Source organism: Vicia villosa, linkage group LG1, assembly GCF_029867415.1.
Source record: "Vicia villosa cultivar HV-30 ecotype Madison, WI linkage group LG1, Vvil1.0, whole genome shotgun sequence".
NCBI lineage: Eukaryota > Viridiplantae > Streptophyta > Magnoliopsida > Fabales > Fabaceae > Vicia > Vicia villosa.
In genome coordinates, this window is record NC_081180.1 from 12,765,305 (window position 1) to 12,787,462 (window position 22,158).

General features: G+C 27.6%; 1 protein-coding gene across 1 annotated transcript; it reads left to right on the forward strand.

The window, feature by feature from the left end:
• The first annotated feature begins 21,273 nt into the window (after positions 1 to 21,273).
• LOC131601224 (protein AGENET DOMAIN (AGD)-CONTAINING P1-like) lies at positions 21,274 to 21,714 on the forward strand. The gene has a single exon (XM_058873001.1). The coding sequence runs from the start codon at positions 21,274 to 21,276 to the stop codon at positions 21,712 to 21,714; it is 441 nt and encodes a 146-aa protein (XP_058728984.1).
• The last annotated feature ends 444 nt before the right edge of the window (positions 21,715 to 22,158 follow it).

Sequence of the window (22,158 nt, forward strand, 5' to 3'; positions counted from 1 at the left end):
AATTGATGACTGGCGAATAACTTAAAAGTAATTCGATAAACAAATATATGACTATCAAATAACTTATAATTGAACAAGTTGACGACTAGCGAATAACTTATAGGTAAGTTCTTTAGTGAATAAACTGATAACTACCAGAATACTTATTAACAAGTTATCTAGTAAATATTATAACATTCAAAAATTTAAATATAAGTATTTCGATGAACATATAATATATTGGAAAATTTGATTAAAAGTTATCTGGTGAAGATAAATTACATACAAATAAATCTTAAGCAAAGTTATCCGATGAACAATAATAAAGATAAAAAAAAATTCATTTTCAAAAAACTTGATAAAAATGGTAAAAATTGACTAGTAAAATTTTCTTATAGGTAACAAAAATAAAATTAAAATATTTTGAAAAATGTAAGTGTGAGAGGATAATATTAAGGGTATGCGATAAAACATTCTTTTGAATAGAGTTGTTTAAAGAAGGGAGTGTAAGAAAATATTTATTTGAATCACATTTTCTATTAAATTGTATTGAACTAAATTCTTTTGAAAACTTTATATGATTAAAAAATCGAACTATATATTATAAATAATTTAGTTAAATAAATTTATAATAAAACCAATTTAAACTAATTAACTACTTTTTATATGTTTTTAAAAATCCAATTTATTTAATAAAAAACTTAATCTAAAAATAATTTAAAACAAAAATAAAAATATCTTATTAATTAAAAGTATATTTTAATATATATTTTCAAAAATAATTTTGACAAAAATAATTTAATTTCTGAAAAAAATAAATACAAATTTTTTATTTAAAAACTTGTTCTTTCCAAAAATAAAAAAACACTTATCTTTTTTTAATTTTATTTTTTCTGAAAATAAATAAACAAATTTTTTAAAAAATTGTTTTTTCCTGAAAATTATTATTTTAATTCCTTTTAATATAAAATACTCCTAAAAAATATAAAAGGAATAAAAAAAATTCTGAAAATATAAAATACTCATGAAATTAATTATTTTTATTCCTATTTATTTGTAGTATATTTTTTTAAAAAATAGAAAAACAATTTTTTATATTTTCCTACAAATATAAAAACAACTAAAAATCTTTTTGCAAAAAATAAAACATATTAATAAGTACGAATGTGTTTTTATCGACGTTAAAAAGATATGAAGCAACTTCAGAGATTTATTATTTATTTTTGAAGTGGTTATTAAACAATTGATCAATTCGTTAACATAGCTTTATCCGTTGTAGTTCATAAACCTTAAACACTCTTTAGTTTAAATTCTCATGCTAAAATTAGAGGAATCACCCTCCCAACTCTATAATAGAATATTTAATTTTAATTATATCAATGTTTACGATTTGATTAATTATTTGTTTTTGTAAAACAAAGTGATTGTGTTTTTACTTTTTAGTAACTAAAATATATGGAATACTACTAAATATTTGGAACAATAAATTCAAATTTGAAAGCATATAATTTGAGTGTTTTGTCTGTTTTTAATTACAGTTTTATCCTCTATTTTATATAATTCACAGAAATAATTCTCATATTTTAAGTTTAAATAATTTCAATCTTATTTTTGTATTAAAAATAATTATACCTCCATTTAAAATGACGCGTTATTTGTGAAACATTTCAAACTATTATATAATTTTTTTTTGTAAAATCATAAAAATATAAAATATAAATTGTATGTCATTAATAAATTGTAATTAATTTTTTTGTATTTTTTTGGTATTCTTTATTTTTTTATACTTCAAAAATCTGTAATATTTATTCAGTATTTTTTGAGAAGAAATGAAAAATGAGGGAATTACCTCACTTTTGAGAATAAGTGGAATGTAAAAATTATGAACTTTTTCTCGTATAAAAAAATGAAACATGATTTTATTTTATTTTTTTAATTTAATTTACGTATGGATAAAGTTGATATATAAATAATTGATTTATTGGTAAATTTTATTGATGTGTTTACTTCTATAAAGATATTTTTAAGATTAATTGATATTATAATTTCTTAATTTGTTAATAAATATTTTTTTAACCTAATGTTTAAATTTCTTTTGCATAATGTTTCTACTTGTGAAAAGTTGTTGTTGTGAGAACAAATGATTGGAAAACAATATGAAATTATCTTTATTATTAGGTCCGAATTAAAAATGAGGCAAAAAAGATAGACGAGATGATTTTAGGGTGTGAAAGAGGAAAAACGTTATAAATGGAATACAAGCTCAACAATTATATGTTTTAAAAATGGTAAATGTTCTTCTAGTTTAGATTTGTTCCAAATATAAGTGTCGTGGAATGGATAGTTAAAGTTTGAAATCATGAATCAAAAGTATACCTTCGGCCCCGTTTAGGGTAGTTTTAAGTTTTGAATGTTTCAAATAATAAAATCAATTTCTATTTGTTTGTAAAAAAAAATAGAAATTCTATTTTGAGTTTTAAAATATTCAAAAAAAAACTAAAATTAGTTTCAGTTTTAAGTTATATAACTTTTAAAAACCAAAATCAGCTTCAAACATTAAAAAAAGTCATGATAAACATATTTGAATTCAAACAATTCATAACCATTAGGTTTGCAAAATAATCAAATATCATAAATATATAACATATTTGTTTTGAAGTAGTTTTAATAGTAGTGGTCAAAAGTAGTGGTTGTTAGAATGTCAGTGGAGGTGGTTCGGAGTGGTGATTAGTTGTAGTTAGAGTGGTGGTAGTTGATGATGGTTAGAGTGATAGTTGGTGGTGGCATTCAATGGTGGTCAGATTGAAGACCATAGGTGGATAAAGTGGTGACATGAGGTGATCATAGTTGTGGTTGGTGGTGACCATAGTTAAATGGTCCCTTTTTTTCTCACACATCAAGTTCGCAGTGTTGTCAGGTCAAAATGGGAGTATTAGGTCAAAAATGGTTGTTTGCATGATAAAATCTCGAGGATTCTACATGCTACCCCTAGGTTATATTTGAAACCTCTAGGGAGTGTCAGGTACAATAAACCCTTAGTACATACCCATGTGGTAGTTCTTATCCTCGACTCCATGCTCGTGGTTCCCCATGTGTCGTTTGCAGTTTTTACCTGTGGATCCTTCTATGCTGCATTGCACCAACATTGCATTTGTATGGCAACATTTGCATACTTCATGCATATGTCCAGGTTGTCACAAAAAACTTATTCTCGACTGTCTCCATCTTAAGAGTGATTTTCCTATCGTCAATCTGTTTCATCAACATAAGTACTGAACTAGAACCAACGTCAGAAGAAGAATGGAAAATCAGGAACAACATAACACAAAAGTCATAATGGAAATTGATGAGTTGAAGTCAGGCATGCCCAAGCTTACGGAAATCTTGCAAGTTCTGATTTCTAGAGGATAGCCACCTCAGAGGACTGTCATTTATGAAGTCCCAAGTGTTTTTACTGACCCTTAATCAATTAAGCATCCAGCCTCTACATGGCCTAAGTTTGGTTTACCACCAAATTACATTCCTCCCTATGAGAAGTCTCCTGGGATTGGTCAATCTTCACAACTTATGATTAGTCAATCTTCATAGCTAGTGTTTCATGCTCTTGTCGTTACTAAATCTCAGCCTATTGTGCACACTATTGCTCATCCTACTTATGAGAATCCTCTTTTTGAATATCAAGATGTATGTTCCCATAATGGAAGTCAAGGAGATGCTAGAGATATTGAAGATGTCAAAGAGCAGTATCGAACTTTAGAAAAGACATTGAGAGCAATGAAAGGCAATGGTTACTTTGGGGTTGTTGCTGAAAACATGTGTTTGGTTTCTGACATTTTCATGCCTGCAAAATTCAAGACTCCTGAGTTTGAAAAGTACAAGGGATACACATCTCCAAGAAGCCACTTGATCATGTACTACCGCAAGATGACTACCTATACCAATAATGACAAACTGATTATCCATTGCTTTCAGGATAGTTTGAGTGGTGCTTTATTGAAATGGTATATGGGACTTGAGAGGAACCATATTCATTGCTTCCAAGATCTGACTGACACTTTTATGAAGCCATATAAGTATAATATGTACACGGCACCTGATCGTCGACAACTGCAGAGCATGTCTCAGAAAGAGAAAGAATCCATCAAAGAGTACGCTCAACGTTGGAGAGAGTTAGCTTCTCAAGTGGAGCCACCTTTAGCTGAGAAGCAATTGACTGACATGTTTGTGGACATTTTCTCATCTTTCTTTTGGGAGAAGATGATTGGTAGTGTATCTTCAAACTTCGCAGACTTGGTGACCATTGATCAGAGACTCGGAGAAGGAACTAAGAATGGAAAAGTTGCTAATGTTGTTGAATCCTCGGGAGGAGCAAAGAAACTGTATGGGAACTGTTGAAAGTATTTGTGGGTAAATATTTTCGGTAATATATCGTATCCACAGGGATTGGTTTAATATCATTGCCGTTCTATAGTTAATTATTTTGTGTGAGAAAAATTAATTGGATTTGTTTTATGATTATAATGCTATCAAATCTAAACAATAATTTAAATGCAAATACTGAAAGTTTGTTAACGATTAAGGAAATATGTTGAGCTTCAGGGTTCATCAACCTATTCCTATACAATGTATTGATCAAATCACAAGTGAACAATCATTTGAAATATTATCTTCACTTATCCCCAAAGATGATTCCATGTCTGCAAATCAAATTAGATAAACTTCTACCGATATGAGATTCGATCTCTCCAAATATCAATATCGATAATAGTAATAAAGAACGATAATTATGAAAACTCAATCACAATTCCATCTCTGCAAATTGAGATTGAATCAGTATAGTAACCTAGGGCAAAGGTTAGAACCTTTTCTTTCGATCAAAGATTCCACGATAATTTAATATATAAGCAAGGTTTCTTATTGATAATAAATTCAAACAATTATTCATAAGAAAGAATCAATGGTATTGTATATCATAGGTTAACTACTATCTTAAACTCAACAAGAGGGATTTAGCTCTCCATAGACATGAAGAACACACAAGAATTAATAGAGGGATTCATCTTCATCAACGGAATGTCTTCAATTGGTAAAGATTTGGCCTTCGATTGTTGTTCTCGGCTTCAAACTCAGAATGCTCTCCTAATTTCGCTCCCAAAAGATCTCTCCAAGTCTTGGAAGCTAGGGCTTTTATTTATGTTTTGGGTCTGAAACGTCGCGGCCGCGGCGCGGCATCGGATGAGCGCGGCGCGGTCAGAAACAGAGACTTTTTCGCGGCGCCGGCTAGAACTCCCGTGGCGCACCCTTGTTCAACTTCTTCTTTTTGCTTTGCCTTTGAGACTTCTAGCTTTCTTTCCTCTTCTTGTTCTTATAAAACTCCTCTTCAGCTCCAAACCTGCATCAATAGTACCCACAAGTGATTCGATTTGCTTTATACATGAACTAAACTTATTCAGTTCAATTCTTACTAAAAACCTATGGATCTATCACAATTTGCATTAATTTAGAGAAGAAATTACTTATTTTAACACATGAATTTACCATTAATTCACTCCTAACAGGAACTTCCTCAAAAAGAAAGAGAATGAGACTAATGTTGTTTCAGATGATAGAAGACCTTGACGTAGGCCTCAGTATTATGATCAACCATTTGGAGTTGCAATTGCTCCTGTTGCCAACACCCAGCAAGCTCAAGCTCCTCAACGCTAAGCTGGTGGACAGAATCAGGTTCGCAATAGGGTTGACTTTGATCCTATTCCCATGACTTATACTGAAATGTATCATGCATTGGTTCTGAAAAGGTATATTACAACAAGAGTTATGCCTCCTCCTTGAAATCCTCTTCTAGAAGGTTTTAGATGTGATCTTCATTGCCCTTTCCATCAAGGTGCAGCAGGCCATGATTTGGAAATATGTTTCCCTCTAAAGGAAATAGTTCAAGAGTTGGTTAGATCAAATATTCTCTCTTTCAAGGATGTTGGTCCCAATGTTGTCACTAATCCTTTTCCAAATTAGAGTGGTTGAAGAAAAGTCCAAGGCAGATGTCTCCCTAAAGCCAGTGTATCAGACAAGACAGCTCATCCTTGTTGCTGATAAGTCACTAGGCCTTGTTTCTATACTGTTTGTATTTCCTTAATTGTATTGTTTGCTTTCAAACTTGTTTGTTTCTTGAATGTTAATTTTAATGAAATGAGCATTGCATATGTTGAATTCATCCATTATGTTCATGTTTATGCTTTCTTTTCAGAACTTTTCTTCCATATGCTATTCTTTATCAAACTTGTGTTTTATGCAAAGATTGGAGGAAGGATGATGACAACGAAATACCCAATTTTCTGAATGGTAAGCTTTTGAATAAAACGTTGCTGACGATGTACATGCATTGTTTCAATTCCCAAACACTGGAGAAATAGGGAAGTTAATCCCTCGTCAACCCTTATGAGCCTAGAAGTTGGTGTTTCTTTCTGCACAAAAAAACCCGCAATTTTAACTTGGGGCAGGGTAATTCTTTGTTAATTTGGTTGTGCATTCAATTTCAAGATAATCATTCAGTACACCTTTTCATAAAGGTTTTGATCACAAGCTTTCCTCCGTATACATTAAATAAATGTTGGAGATGTCAATCAAAAGCCGAAGATGGTTCACCGTAATCATTAAACAAGGCATTCACTATCTTTTTAATATATCAAAAATAATTTCAATAAAGAATAAAAGAAGAGCCCTCTAAGTCAAGACAAAAAATGACTTAGGCAAAAATTAGGGCATCTCGTTGACTGTAAGTTCAAATGAAACAGTTCAGGCAAAAGTTAGGGATATAAAAATGAAAGATAAAAATAAATAAGAGAAGTCAATAAATACTTGTTGTGACTACCAAAAGGAAGAAGTGGCTTTCATCTCAAGAATGCCATTGGCTTGTGAGCCATCATCATTATCACAGCCGCAATTCCAAAAGTTTTTTGGAATCTGAATGCATAAGTTGAATTAATTGAGCGTAGGACCGGAGATCATCAAGAAGGGGTTGGTTACAATCCAATTCTGAGCCTTATATCCTTTGTTTCTAAAATCATGGACCAGGCCATGTTACAACCTTTAAAAGACCTAATTGAAGCAATGTTTATTTTGAAAGCATACTATAGCAAGGTTGCGTAAACTGACTCCCAAGAGATTTGCTAATCATTTGCCTTGATATGATACCTTTTATTTATCTTTCACTTTGATTGTCTTTACCATTGTGTTTTGACCAGTGATTCCATTTGCTTTACATTAATAACATCATTCTTATAATGATTTTGATTTCAAAAAATTTCTTTGAGCATTGCATTAAAATCATCATTTTTTGAATGAGAATTTTATTTGCAAGTAAGCATTCATCCTTCAGGAAGTTCAAACAGTCGAGAAACTTGATCAGTGATAATATCAGGGACACGTTACTTCAAGATCATGTTGTTCAAGATGTTCAATTGAAGATTTATTGATTAGAAGATCTCTTCAATACTCATACTTGGGGTAGGCCTTCTGAACCAATCATTTCAAGAATTGAAGCCATGATCAGTTCATCCCTAGCCACAGTTCAACTGAAGCAATGATCAGTTAACCTACAACAATCAGTCAATAAGGGAAAATCTGCTTCAGTAATCCCCAAGTACAGTTTATTAGTCCTTCTCAAAGGATCATCAGTTTGATACAGTTATTAGTGCGATAGAAGTGTTTTCAAGCATCTTCTACAGCAGAGTTAGAAGTGTTCCCGTGTTAGGGAATCAGAGTTTCAATCTTCCCTCACAAAAGACTCTCCCTCAGTTCTCACAAACAATGCATTGCATTGATCATTCATCATGCATAGAAAAATTCAACAACATGCATAGAAACAAAATTCATGCTCATTTACATTTTCTGAGATTTTGTTGCTATAAACATATTACCTCGTGATCGAAGTCTAACTTACTTGGCATTTCCCATAACACATTTATCCCATTGGTTCAGTTTGTCTCTGTCTATCCGATGTTTTCTCTGATTTGTCTTGCTTGCTCTAATGTTTTTCCAGAACTTGTTCCCTTTCATTCAAAGCAAATAATGGATGTTATAATCCCTAGTAAAGTGTTTTTCACCTCATTTAATGCCACTCTTGAATGTCTCTGAGTTTAATCCTGTTTTATCTTGATTGTCATTTAATGTTGTTTCGTTCATGCTTTATTTTGAACGTCTCCGATATTCTATTCTCAAATTTCAATCATGCTTTATCTTGATTTCCTTTGATGTTTTTCAATCATGCTTTATCTTGATTGCCTTTGATGCTGCTTCGTTCATGCTTTATCTTGAACGTTTTTATACTTTCTTCTAAGTTCAATCATGCTTTATCTTGACTGTCTTTGATGATGCTTCGTTCATGCTTTATCTTGAACATCCCAGAAATTCTCTTCTCTAAGTTCAATCATGCTTTATCTTAGTTGCCTTTGTTGTTTATCTTCCTTTCCAAATTCATTCATGTTTTACTCTTGAACGTATTTGACGTGGGTTCCAGTTTCATCTATCGTTTCTTGTGGATATCTCTGTTGATTTTCTTTCCTTTCCAAATTCATTCTCGTTTTACTTTCGGATGATTTTGATGTGGTTTCCAAATATCTTTTTCTGATTATTTCTGTTTATTTATCTTCCTTTCCAGCTTCATTCATGTTTTACTCTTGGATGATTTTGATGCGGGTTTCAAAGATCTTTCTTTCTGAACATCTTTGTTGATTTTCTGTCCAGAGTTCCTTTCGTGTTTTAGCTTGAAAGCTTCTGTTGATTTTCTTTTTCTTCTCCTGTGAAGTGGGTTTTATTCCTGGATGAATCTTTCTTTTTCTCAGCTGTCTCTTTCATGGAGTCTGTTACTCATTCCTTTTGTTATTCCCCTGTGAAGTTCTTGCTGCCTAAGTTTCTCCAGCAATAGTTTATCTTTTGTGGTGAAATATTCCCCACAGAGATTCAAGTATGTCTCATATCATGCAAAAACAAATAAAAGAGAGTACATACATTCATGCATAACGTAACATATCATCACCTTGCATTACGGGACAAAAATCGATTACTGAGATATTTAACTATCTTCCACTATGATTATATGATTCTCGACCATCTTCATATCCTCGGGTGGAAGATATTTAAATAGGGACAGTTGTAATATCCCATTTTTTGCTCCTTTATTTTTTCATCTGATGCATAGAAAAGGTCGGAATACATAGCATTTTATTTTGCATTTACATTTAAGAAAAACTAAAAAAAAAACATATGTTCATTTGCATTCATATTTCATTAAAAAAATAAAATTTATTTACTTGTGTCATACTCCAATTTTGTCCGGATTTTTTTTTACCGTTATATGATTTCTTGTTCCATTTCATTTTGAATGAATAAGATAGCACAATTGATAAAGGCTCTCGGGTTCGAATCTCACATTTTCCACTTTTGACATATTTTTATTTTTATTTGTTTCTAACTTTATTTTATTTTGCATTTTATTAAAAAAAAACATTAAAAACACAAAAAAAATTGCATTTTTTAAAATTATTTTAATTCTTAAATCATGCATTTTTTAAATATCGTATTTTTAATTTTAATTCAAAAAATCATAAATAAAAAAAGATTTGGGAATATTTTGTTCACATGTATAAATAATACATTTTTAGGATAGTATTTTTTTTTAGGAAAAATTAATGTGATTAGTTAAATATGTTAAGAATCAAAGTCAAATTATATTTAATTTAGAGTTTTGATTATATTGATTAATTCTTAATTTTTTACTATTTTTATTAACCTAACATTTTTTATATAAATAGGGTCTACTTCTCACAATCTACTTAATATAAATCTAAGGTTGTCATGATGACAACCCTAGACCAAACATTTGACGTGGCATTCTCACATGATTTGAAGCTTATGTGGCATTCTAACAAAACTTTTCAATTTAAGCCAAAATTTTAAATTTTTAAAATATTTTTATATTTCATTAAAATGGTATTAATGAAATAAATATACAATATAAATTTTTGAACTGTTTTTTTTTTGTTGCTATTTTGTAACTCCTTTTGTTTAATTATAATCATTCACCTATTTATTGTACATATAAAATTTAAGGGTCCTGCTAACCAGTGCCCCGGGGGCACTCGATAAGAAGCATTAAATGAACTTTAATTATATTTTTATTCTTTTAATTATTAGATTCACTTCAATTATTAGATTTACTTAAATTATCGGACTCACTTGTTTTCTCTTTCATACACCACAAAATTTATACACGTGAAATTAAATAAAATTTGGGATTCAAATATTACAATCTTATTTTAATATTATTATCATTACAATATGAGAATAATTTGAAAATAACTAATAATGTTTTTTGAAATTAAAAATCAGTAAGTATAGCAAATGAAATATGCAGCAACAATAAATATAATAATTTATAACGTCTCAAGCTTTTATTGTTTAGAAAATTTCAATTTTTTTGTCTTAATTAGTACTTTTTGTCTTAAATAACACTATTATTAAACTCTTTTTTTAAATAATATTAATGCATTCAATATACAATTAATGATCCTTAACGAGTGCCCCGGGGGCACTCGTTAGCATTGCCCAAAATTTAATTAATAAATTATTATTTTATTTGTTATGTTCTATCTATATGCACAATCATCATGTATATAAATATCTGATATTGGTCTATCATCTTTTGTTTGTTCCATTACAAATATTTAAAATCTTCTTTTTATTGATATAGTTTTTTCTATGTGAATCAGAAAGAAGAGGATGAAGATATTGATTTATCATCGTTTGTACATTTAATCTTTTTGGCGATCTTCAATTTTTTGTAATAGTTTTTTTTCTTCTCTTTTACATATATGTCCTGGTTTGTATTTCATAATAAAAATCAAATTATTCCATTACAAATATTTAAACTCTTCTTTTTATTGATGTAGTTTTTTCATCCGAATTTATTGATATAGTTTTTTCTATATGAATCAGAAAGAAGATGATGAATTTTGTTGGATCACTACAGCTGGGAAAGAAAGAAGAGGATGAAGATATTGGTTTATCATCGTTTGTACATCTAATCTTTTTGATGATTATCAATTTTTTGTAATAGTTTTTTTTCTTCTCTTTTACATATATGTCTTGGTTTGTATGTCATAATAGAAACCAAATTGTTCCATTACAAATATTTAAACTCTTCTTTTATTGATATATTTGTTTCATCTGAATTTATTGATATAGTTTTTTCTATGTGAATCAGAAAGAAGATGGTGAATTTTGTTGGATCATTACGGCTGGAAAAGACTTTGAAATGATAGTTCAAATAATACATAGTTCAGTCCTAATATGTGCATCAAATAAAACTCTTCTCTTTTATTGATGTAATTTTTGTTATAAATTTTTAGTTGTACCTTCATATGAATTTTAATGTATAAATTATAAAATTAATAGTGTTATAGTTTTTTTTTAGTCTAAGAGTTGATCATATATGTTGATCAACAATATTAATGATATTATAATGATTTTAAAGTCATTTGAATTTATTTTTTTGTTATTACGTAACTTTAAATGTTTGTAATTATATTTTAATTTTGTATGTTTTGTACTTATTTTTATCTTAATAGCATCTTAATTTTATCTTAATTTCTAAAATAAATTTGTGTCGTCCCAAAAAATTAATCGGGTATAAAACAATTTTGTGCCAAATTTGTTTTTATATAGATTAAAATTCACAAATAAATTTTACAACAAATTACAATTATATATTGTTAGTCTTAATGAACAAAAATTTATAAAAGAAAGAGCATCAATTATTTTGGGGAAAAATATAAATTTTATGCAGTGATGTGCATAAAATGATATCCTCTATCTTTCAAGAAATAGGTGATATGATGATAAAATAAATTTAAATTCATAATGTAAATAAAAACAAAGATACTTATATAGTAAATTATTTACTACTTATTGGGATGAATAAAAAATTATGTCAAATTAATTTTCATATTCTGTTAAGAAAATAAAAATAAAGTTTTGTCATCATGACAACCCTAGAAAAATCCTAGAAAAAAAACTTATGTGTCAATCTCACATGTTTTTCAAATTAAAATTATTAATAAAATTGATATAATTATAATATCTTTATTATTATTATAATTATTATTATAATTATTATTATTATTGATATGATTATTATTATTATTAATAATTTTATGTCTCTTAACTGAATTATAAGTTATGAATAATATTAAAGATGATAATACCGTTCATATTTCTATTCCTATTCAATCCCAATTATAATTAAGAAAACAAAACTTATAAAATATTTACATTCCCATTACAATTATTAAGGGTGTATAATAAAATAAAAACTATAATTATAAAAATCTAAATTTAATATATAATTTTAGAATATATTTAATAATTAATTCTAAAATTATTGTTGATTAATTTTGAGTTTTTCACGATAGAACCTCAATTATAATATAAACAAATACCATTATTGTGTAATTTTTCAAAATCCATTTTAGTTTATTCATTAAATTGTAGTGGAGTAATTTCCCCCCCAAATTAATTAATAGATAATTTAAGATTAAAATTATGATATTCATGATTATTATAAATTTATAATATTTTTATATTATAATTTTCATAGTTAAATTCTAATATAAAAATATAAGATTTATATCTAAATATATCCCATAAAAAGTATCTTTCATGTAAAAAATAAGATAAAAGATTATTATATGAAAAATATATATTTACTATTTCTTAATTATAACTTACTAATTTAATTTCTTCATAAATTACATATTAAATTGTCCGTTTCACAAACCACTCAAGTTTTGTAACTTTAATTCTCATAAATTTTAATTTTATTTCTTTAATTATTATTTTAATGGTCTTTAAAACTATAACTAATATACACAATAAATTACTGGTTTGTGAACTAAAAATCATTAGAGTCATTGGATTTGGAATCACTTTTCACTCTTTTCACTTTTCATTTAATCATCATCTACCAAATTTTGAGGGAACTATCAAATTTATTTTGGTTGTCAATCAACTCTTGAGTGGTAATACTTCAATAAATTTTAATAAATAGATTGGTAAAGTATTTTAACTCTGTTTTTATTGGTATCAAATATTTTTTTACTTACTTTTCTAATTTTATTTATTATTATTTAGTTTATTTTAGTTATTTAAGTTTTGTTACAGTCATGTTTTTACTATTCTAATTATATTTTTATATATTTTATAATGAATATTTATTGATTAATTTTTTTTTAAGAATTGCATATAGAATGGTGGTTCAAATCATATAATATTGAAGTAGATGAAATGTATTTGATGTACCGTTTAGAAAATATATATAAAAGAAGAAAAATATCAAAAGTGCCATTTAAAAAAATAGAAAAAAAAATAAGGAAAGATCAAAAGTACCGTTAAGATATGAAGTAACTAGCATCAATTTAAAATTATTATAGGGCAGTTTATATACAATTTTTTATGGGTCGGGATAAAATAGTGATAATTTTTTATGATATTAATTTTTAAAATGGTATAACTTTTGTTAAGTGTTAATAATAAAAATCTCTTTTTTTTTTAAACTCCGATCATTCAATTTCTAAAATAAATAAATTTTATTAATTAATTTATTAATTGTATTAATAAATATTTAAAATTTAAAATAATTAATTATAGTTTATGTTGAATCTAAATTTACAAAAGATGCGTAGTTTGTATCCCCATAATCAATTATAGGGCCGGATTGTTTCATTAATTTAATCGAATATTCTTATTTAATCAATTACTTTTTATTGAATTTAAATAATATGGTGATATAAATATATATAATAATATTTTATGTTTGTAAAAGAAAATATATTCCTAACTATTAAATTGATATTTATACCTAAATTTAGTTTAGGTGAAAGTAAAACTTTTAGCTTTCTCTATTATAAGTATAAGCCGGGTATCATTTATTTATTGAAGAATTTGAATTTCATACAATATTAAACACAAAAATAATATTATGTATATTTTTTAAATTTGTGACTGGATGATAAAATTAATATAAATATATAAAATAAAATCAAAACAAAAAATAGTTTTATAATAAATTATTAATTATTGTCTAAAATAAAAACTAAATTATATCAAACTAAATTTTACAATAGATAAAAAAGGAAAATCCAATATCTTAATAAAAGTTCTATATTTCAAACGGAATTTAATTGATATGCATTATTTAAAGGTGAATTTTTATCTACCAAGCTCAAGAAGTTGGGTAAGGTTACCTACCGTTTAAAATACCTTGATATGCATTATTTTAAACTTAATGATAGTTATTATATTTTTTTGTAGTATTTTATTTTTATTAAATATCACATATGTATAATTGTGATTCACCAACCATGTAAAATACAACATAAACTTATAAAAAAATTAAAATTGATTATGAAAAGAGGTATATTTAAATTGTCAAATGTCAATAATATAAATAGATATAATATAAATTTCTATATTTTAACTTTATATATTATCAACTAAATATAAATATTTGTATTTTAGTATTATAATATATTAACAACTAAAATATATGATATTTTAGATAATTTTATTTTTAATAAAAAATATTATTAAATTGTTATTTATTAATTATAGTACATAATTTTTAATTTATTTCTAATAAATATCCGCGCATCGCGCGGGCCACAATCTAGTTGAGACAAATAACAACTTCCAATCCTTGTCCAAGAACTAACCATTTTTCATCCACTCTCATTGCACATATTCTCCATTTTTCTATTACCACTAAAATAACCTCACGTACGTATTTTCCTAACCTTCACCTTTTTTTACACTACCATTATCATGTACAATGTCAAAAAAAAAAAAAAAAACTCACAATTTCAATATCACTAACCTCACCACAAACCAATTTCTTCAACACTACTATCACCATGACTATCACCTTACTACTTAAACACAATCCTTCATAAGTCATTAGCCAGATTTAAACACGAGGCCAATTTCAAAAATCATCAACACCAACCTTTCCATCATCTCTAAACATAACATAAACATTCAAACCATTAATAAAAAACCACAAGAAACCTTTTAACATCTCCCTATGGTTCAACGTCTTCTCTAAACTTTGTTGCTTTCTTTTTTTACTTTCTGATTTCTGCAATCTAAATACATATTTTCTCTCTCTTCATTACTTAAAATTTTAACGGATACTTCAATAGTAATCTCCACCATATGTCTTTAATTTTCCACTAAACCTCCCTATTAATGATATCTAAAACAACAACAAAAGAGACTGAAAACGAGAGTCAAAAGAAGAAATGACTAGGAACACATCTTGATCATTTTAAGGAAAGACAAGTCCAAGTTAAAGTGAAACTCAACCATTTATTTTGTTCATATGATTATTATTTCATAATCCAATCTCTCATAATGCTCTTCAAAGAAAATTCAATTTACAATTTCAGCCATGATTAACATTTCTTTTCTTATCAACATCATATTTTTGAATCATTTTTTTCAATCATTTGAGTACACGTGTCTTCTTTTTGTAAGATATTCGAACTAACAAACATGTGTCTTGATGTATTAATGCACATGTTTTTGAAATGTGTGACATATATATTTTATATAATTTAATTTGTATACAATCAAAACATTAATAATGGTATTCTCCATTTCTTTTGAGAAATAGAGAGGATCCTTACTCATCATCCACGTACTTTTTGGTAGCTCATTTATGTTTTCTACAGTAACCATTTTTGCTTGTTGATCCAATTTTGGAACATAAGTGTCTTCATGCTTATTTTTATATTCTTCCATTGTTTAATATTATTTTGTGTTCGACAAATTTCTAATGAATGACCAATGTGACAAAAAAAAAAAAGAAAAAGGAATTGAGTCAATATCAACATTAAAACATACATACACATGTGCATTCACACATAATACAAAGGAAAAATAGTATTTAATTTTAGTGTGTTGCTTTTCTTCTAATTTTATCGTTCATTTAAACTATTGTTGCGGTTTTATCATTTTTATAACAATATTAAAATTTTTAGTTAAATGATTATTTAAAGTCTCATTGTAGTATGAAATTTTTTACTATAATATGACCAATATCGTGCACTATTGAGTGAGCTTATTTACATTGTATTTTTCAAAATTATTTAATTAACTGTGGTATTTGCAAGAAAAAAAATATTATAACCGATGTTTATTAAATAAATATTCTTTTAAATGCAATGTTCTCATCTTTCTGCTAGTATATATAAACATGATAACAAGTTTTTGTGTAGCTTTTTTCATCAAAATTGATAATTTATTTACAATTTTATTCTTTCTTTCCAATGAATAATTTTTTATCCCAATTTTTTATTTAAATTAAATCAAATTTGATGTAATCTTATTTTTGGTCCATGACGTGTTATTTGAGTAGCAAGAGTTTGACTTTATAAGATAGTTGTTGTTCCAACTTGAACCTACTTCAAGATAACATCGACCCAATAAGATATTGGCTCATATGAAAGATGATTCAATCTCAACCTTAACCCTTGCGGACAGCTGGATTGAGGGATCTCAAGGAAGGCAAACGGAGAGAAAAGGGTGTAAAATCTCAAGAATATCTTAAGTTCCACCAAGGGTGTTGGGCGATAAAATGGAGTATGCAACGGTCTATGGGGGTGGGGTGAATAAACCTCCCAATTAAAATGACCAATTGAAAAATTGTTTTGAAAAACATTTTATCTGAGTTTGAAAAGTAGAAAATAGTTTGCATGGCGGGAGCAATTTTTTTGTATAAAGTGATTATGCTTATCAATTGGAATATAAATGAAACAGCTTAACCAGTACACAATACAATCAAGATCAAATCAACAATATAACCAAAGAGTGAACAACGTATTTTACTGAATTTGATATTAAATTTACACAAGAAGTATAAAGATTAAAAAATCAATACAGATAAATTTTATGATCATAGTTTTCAGTTTAATCACCAACCAAACAAATTTAAAGTTCTTATTCTGACTAAACCTACTTTTGATCAATAAATTGCTACAAAGGAAAAACCAAATGGCATGCAATTCTATGAAAGCGATAAAAATAAACTAACACACAATTTGTACAAAATTAAAAATTTATATATATATATATATATATATATATATATATATATATATATATATATATATATATATATATATATATATAGAGAGAGAGAGAGAGAGAGAGAGAGAGATAAGTGTACATCAGTATTTATAGTGGTTTAGCCATCATCCTCGCTAAGCTTAACACACTCTCTAATTGTTGCCCATCAAAATTTATGATCTTCCAAATTATTTGTGATAAATTATACAAATTTTAGTATCATTACAATATCAAAATAACGCTGAAAACATAAAAAATATTCTATCTGGATCTCTTGATTTGCACACAGTATCCGAGCTAAATTCTTACAAGATCTTTACTCAAAATCGCCTTGAACCGTTCGACCCTAACTATCCCACTCAAAAGTATCTATTATGGAACAATCTTTCCTCGATCCTACTAGTATCTTGAGAGTTGGTCTGTTCGAAAATTGAGAAGAACTCCCAATTTGTCTGTAGGCTTCCACACAACACTACCAAAGTGACTATGGAGAGAAGAACCTTCTTTTTTTTACTGGAATTGTTAAATCTTCACATTGTACGAACCTCGACAATTTTAAACAAATCTTCAAAGAAACGTTAAATCAAATAACTGAATCTCCTCAACAATCACAAATCTCCAAAGATGAAATTTAGATCCATGTGAAAATGGAATTAGAATGGGGTAGACGATAAAATAACTCTTTTTCAAGTGTTCAAGAAAGACTCAAAACTCTTTTTTTTAAAATGAGAGAAGAAGTGAGTTGTGAGTTTTCAAATCAATATTGAAAGTATATGTTTTCTAACATTATTGAAGGTTTTGAGAGAAAATGGTATTTATATGTGTTGGAGATCTAGCACAAAATGAGTAAAAATGGTGTATGATTTGAGTTATAAGCAAGATGTGTGATTTTAGTCAAAGAAGCATTTGTGTGATTTGAGTCATGAATATTTGTGATTTGAAGCCAAATGGAATATAAGTCACACAATCTTGTAATTTAAGTCACACAGTTTATGATTCGAGTCATGAAGTATGGGACTCGAGTCATGAAAACATGAAATGATTTCTTAGCTCCCTCGAGGCCTAATTCAAGTCATATGAATAATGTGATTTGAGTCACACTAGCCGAACCTCAAATTTTAAAGTTTTCAAAAGCTTTTTGAGATTTTACCTTAGTCATGACTTGAATCATTTTCACGCATAGTTCTTGATCCCAAAACTTAGTAAATTTACTGAAAGCATATTGCTTAAAATTAAAGCATACACTTAATTAATGCATACTTAAACATGAATTTAAAAAACAATGTAGAGATGAGCAATTGATGCGAGACTCATTAACAAAAATAAACTAAGCCAAAAGCTTAAAAAACAAGTAATCAAAACCATAACCCTAGAGGTATCAGAGACATGAAATGCAAATTCAAAAGGATACACCTAATTAAGGTGCATGATTGAATAGAGGTTGTTAGGTGACATAACGAATAATATTAGAACACCTGCCCAAACAAGGATTGTTCTAGAACCCTAAAAATCCTAGAATCTACCTATTAAAAGGGGGGTAAACGTCATTTTCAAGGTACACATTCTTTAAAATATAAAACATTTCACTCGCTCACACTCAGACATTGACTTGGACGTTAGCGTGTTTGCAAGCCTCTCGACCTCAGAGAAAAATCTTAACAAAGAAAATGCTATTGGAATCCTCTATCTTATTGAAGCTAATTTTATAATCAAGATTCATTAGGTCCAAATCAAATTAGTTGTAAAATGATCATTACTATTACCGCTATTAATAATAATAATTCTCTAATCCTAATTTAAATTATAAATTAAATTTAATCATTAATATAATATAAATAAATAAATTTAACATAATGGTAATTAATGTATGAATTAAAAATATAATAATTAAGAAGAAATGAATAATATTAAATAAACCGTATATATATATATATATATATATATATATATATATATATATATATATAGAGAGAGAGAGAGAGAGAGAGAGAGAGAGAGAGAGAGAGAGAGAGAGAGAGAGAGAGAGAGAGAGAGAGAGAGAGAGAGAGAGAGAGAGAGAGAGAGAGAGAGAGAGAGAGAGAGAGAGAGAGAGAGAGAGAGAGAGAGAGAGAGGATGTATCTAGTGAGAAAGTCATTTCTTATGTGAGAGTGAGAGCAAGTATTATAAGCCTTTAGATTAAAACAAATGGTAGAGATTTAATCATTCATTAAATGAATCACGTGCTTCCTCTTTTTTTGTTGAATCAAAATTCTCCTATTCTCTATTCTCTGTATCTCTAAAAACAAAATCTCACATTTCCAATACTTTCTCTTTCACTCAGTCATGCTTCTTACTTCTCTATTATTCACCCAAAAATTTTACTATACTCCATTTTGTATTCTTATTTTTCAATATTCGTACTCTTTCTCTATCTAAGTCGCACCATAACCTACCACCATGGCTACAATTTATGTTTCTTCATCTACTAACATCTCTCTCTCTCTCTCTCACACACACACACAAAACTAAAGTAAATGGGGAAAACACAAAGGCACTTGTAAATACAACACCCCTTTTAATTTTAAATTTTGTGTCAATTTCTCTTTTACTTGACTATCTGCAACTTTCTTAAAACAATTCTAAAATAAATTTGAGTTTTTTTGTGTGACCCATAGAAAATGGGTTTTTATTTCTAGAAATCATTAAAAAAAGTTTACAAATTCTGGAAAAATTGTATTTCCACGAAATCGTAAAACCTAACCAATTATAAATGGAATTGGACATAGTTTCATCTTTCTATTTGCTAGGGTCTTGCGAAACGAAAAAACGTATGATAGAATTTTTGTGGGAATAATAGATAAGTAAGAAGCATGAATGAGGGAAAGAGAAAGGAATGGAATCTCAGATTTTGTTTTTAGGGATACACGGGATATGAGGATTTTGATTCAACGGAAAAAGAAAAAAAGAAAGCACGTGATTCATTTAATGAATGATTTAATCTCACAATTGTTTTAATCCAAAGGCTTATAATGCTTGCTCTCACTCTCACATAAGAAATGACTTTCTCACTAGATACATCCCGATATATAGGACGTATCATATAGGAATGACATTTTTATAGGATAATATGAGAATGAATATGAACCATTAGATTTTAAAATGAATAGTGCAGATTATATGTCAATATTTTTTCTCTCTCTTCCATTATTAAAATAAATGATTGAGGAGAGAGAGAAAAATATTGATACAGAATCTGCACCATTTATTTTAAAATCAAATGGTTCAGATTCATTCTTATGTTCTCACATAAAAATGTCATTCTCATATGATATGCCATATATATATATATATATATATATATATATATATATATATATATATATATATATATATATATATATATATATATATATATATATATATAAACTCTTACAAATAAATTTTAATAATATTGGTCTAATTATAATCATTAAATATTTGGTCGGTGTGTGTATTTTATATTTATTTATTTTTTTGCATTATTTTCTACTTTTTAAAATTATACTAGATGCGTTTATTTTATTTTTTCAAACATATCCCAAATTAATACTATTAGCTATTAAAAAGTAAAAAGGGAATAAAATCATTTTGGTTTTAGTCCCTAAAATTTAAATTCGCAAGAAACCTGCAATTTTTTGCGGATTTTAACTTTAGGGACTAAAATCAAAAGGATTTTAACATTCATGGATCATTTTCAAGAAAAATAAGATACAGGGATGAAAATAAAAAATATGTCAACTTACAGAGACCAAAAGACTATTTAATACTATTGACTAAATAAACTAACAAAAGTAATATTTTTTTACTTAAAGCAATAATTTTTATTGAGTAATTAAATAAAATCATATTCTGAATTTTTTAACCTAGACATCCTAGTTGTTACAATTCAATGTTTTTAATCTGAGGATATTTTATATGAAATTTATATTTGAATTGTAGTCAATACATTTCCCCCTTTTTATAAGTGTTTATTTTCGTATGGATTGGTCACTACCATCACATCAAATCAACTATATAAAAATTGTATGTGTTATTTTATACGCAAAAAATCATTTTTCATCACTCTCTCTAGTTTAGATTCTTTTAATTGGGCAACCATGCGTCCACCCGTAAAGAGAGTAGATTATAAAGTAGGAGACAAAGTAGAGGTATGTAGCACAGAAGAGGGATTTAGGGGTTCATATTACGAAGCCACAATTATTTTCTGCCTTGAGAGTGGGAAATATGTGGTTCGTTATAAGAACCTTCTTGAAGATGATGAATCTGGACCTCTCAAAGAGACACTTTTTCCGAAGGATCTTCGTCCCTCACCACCACGTGTTCGAAGTCCTCGCAAATTTCAACTCCGTCAGAAAGTTGATGTTTTTTATAACGATGGATGGTGGTTAGGGAAAATCGTTAGTGATAAGGTCCTTACACAAAAGGGTTATTACTATAAGGTGTATGTTGACAATATGCGTGAAGCAATTTACTACTCTTGTAAACGGATTCGTGTGCATCATGAGTTGATTCATGGAGATTGGATCTTGGAAGCATAACTCATATCATCGATCATTAATCTCGCCTATTTATTCTTGTTGCATTTATAACATTAAGATGAAATTAGGATATACGCAGATCTATAAGATCGACTACATCACATTTACAATTTGTAGCAATAGCCCTTTGTTTATTAATTTCCATCGGCAATTTACAATACATAATCGTTTTTTCTTTGGTTAATATTGTATTTTTCATTTCTCGTTTATTTGTGGTGTGTATCTCTCGTCAATTCTTTATATAAATATATTTATTTTAGTAAAGTTATCTACTATTCTTTGACGATAGATAAATTATAAAACTATAATAACTTATCAATATCGAAAGTTGAAAGCAAGGTTTTAAAAATTAATATAATTTCAAAATAAAGGAAGAATAAAATAAAAAAATAAATTAAGATATAAGAAAATGGTCATATTTTAAGGAGAAGTAAGAGTTACAAT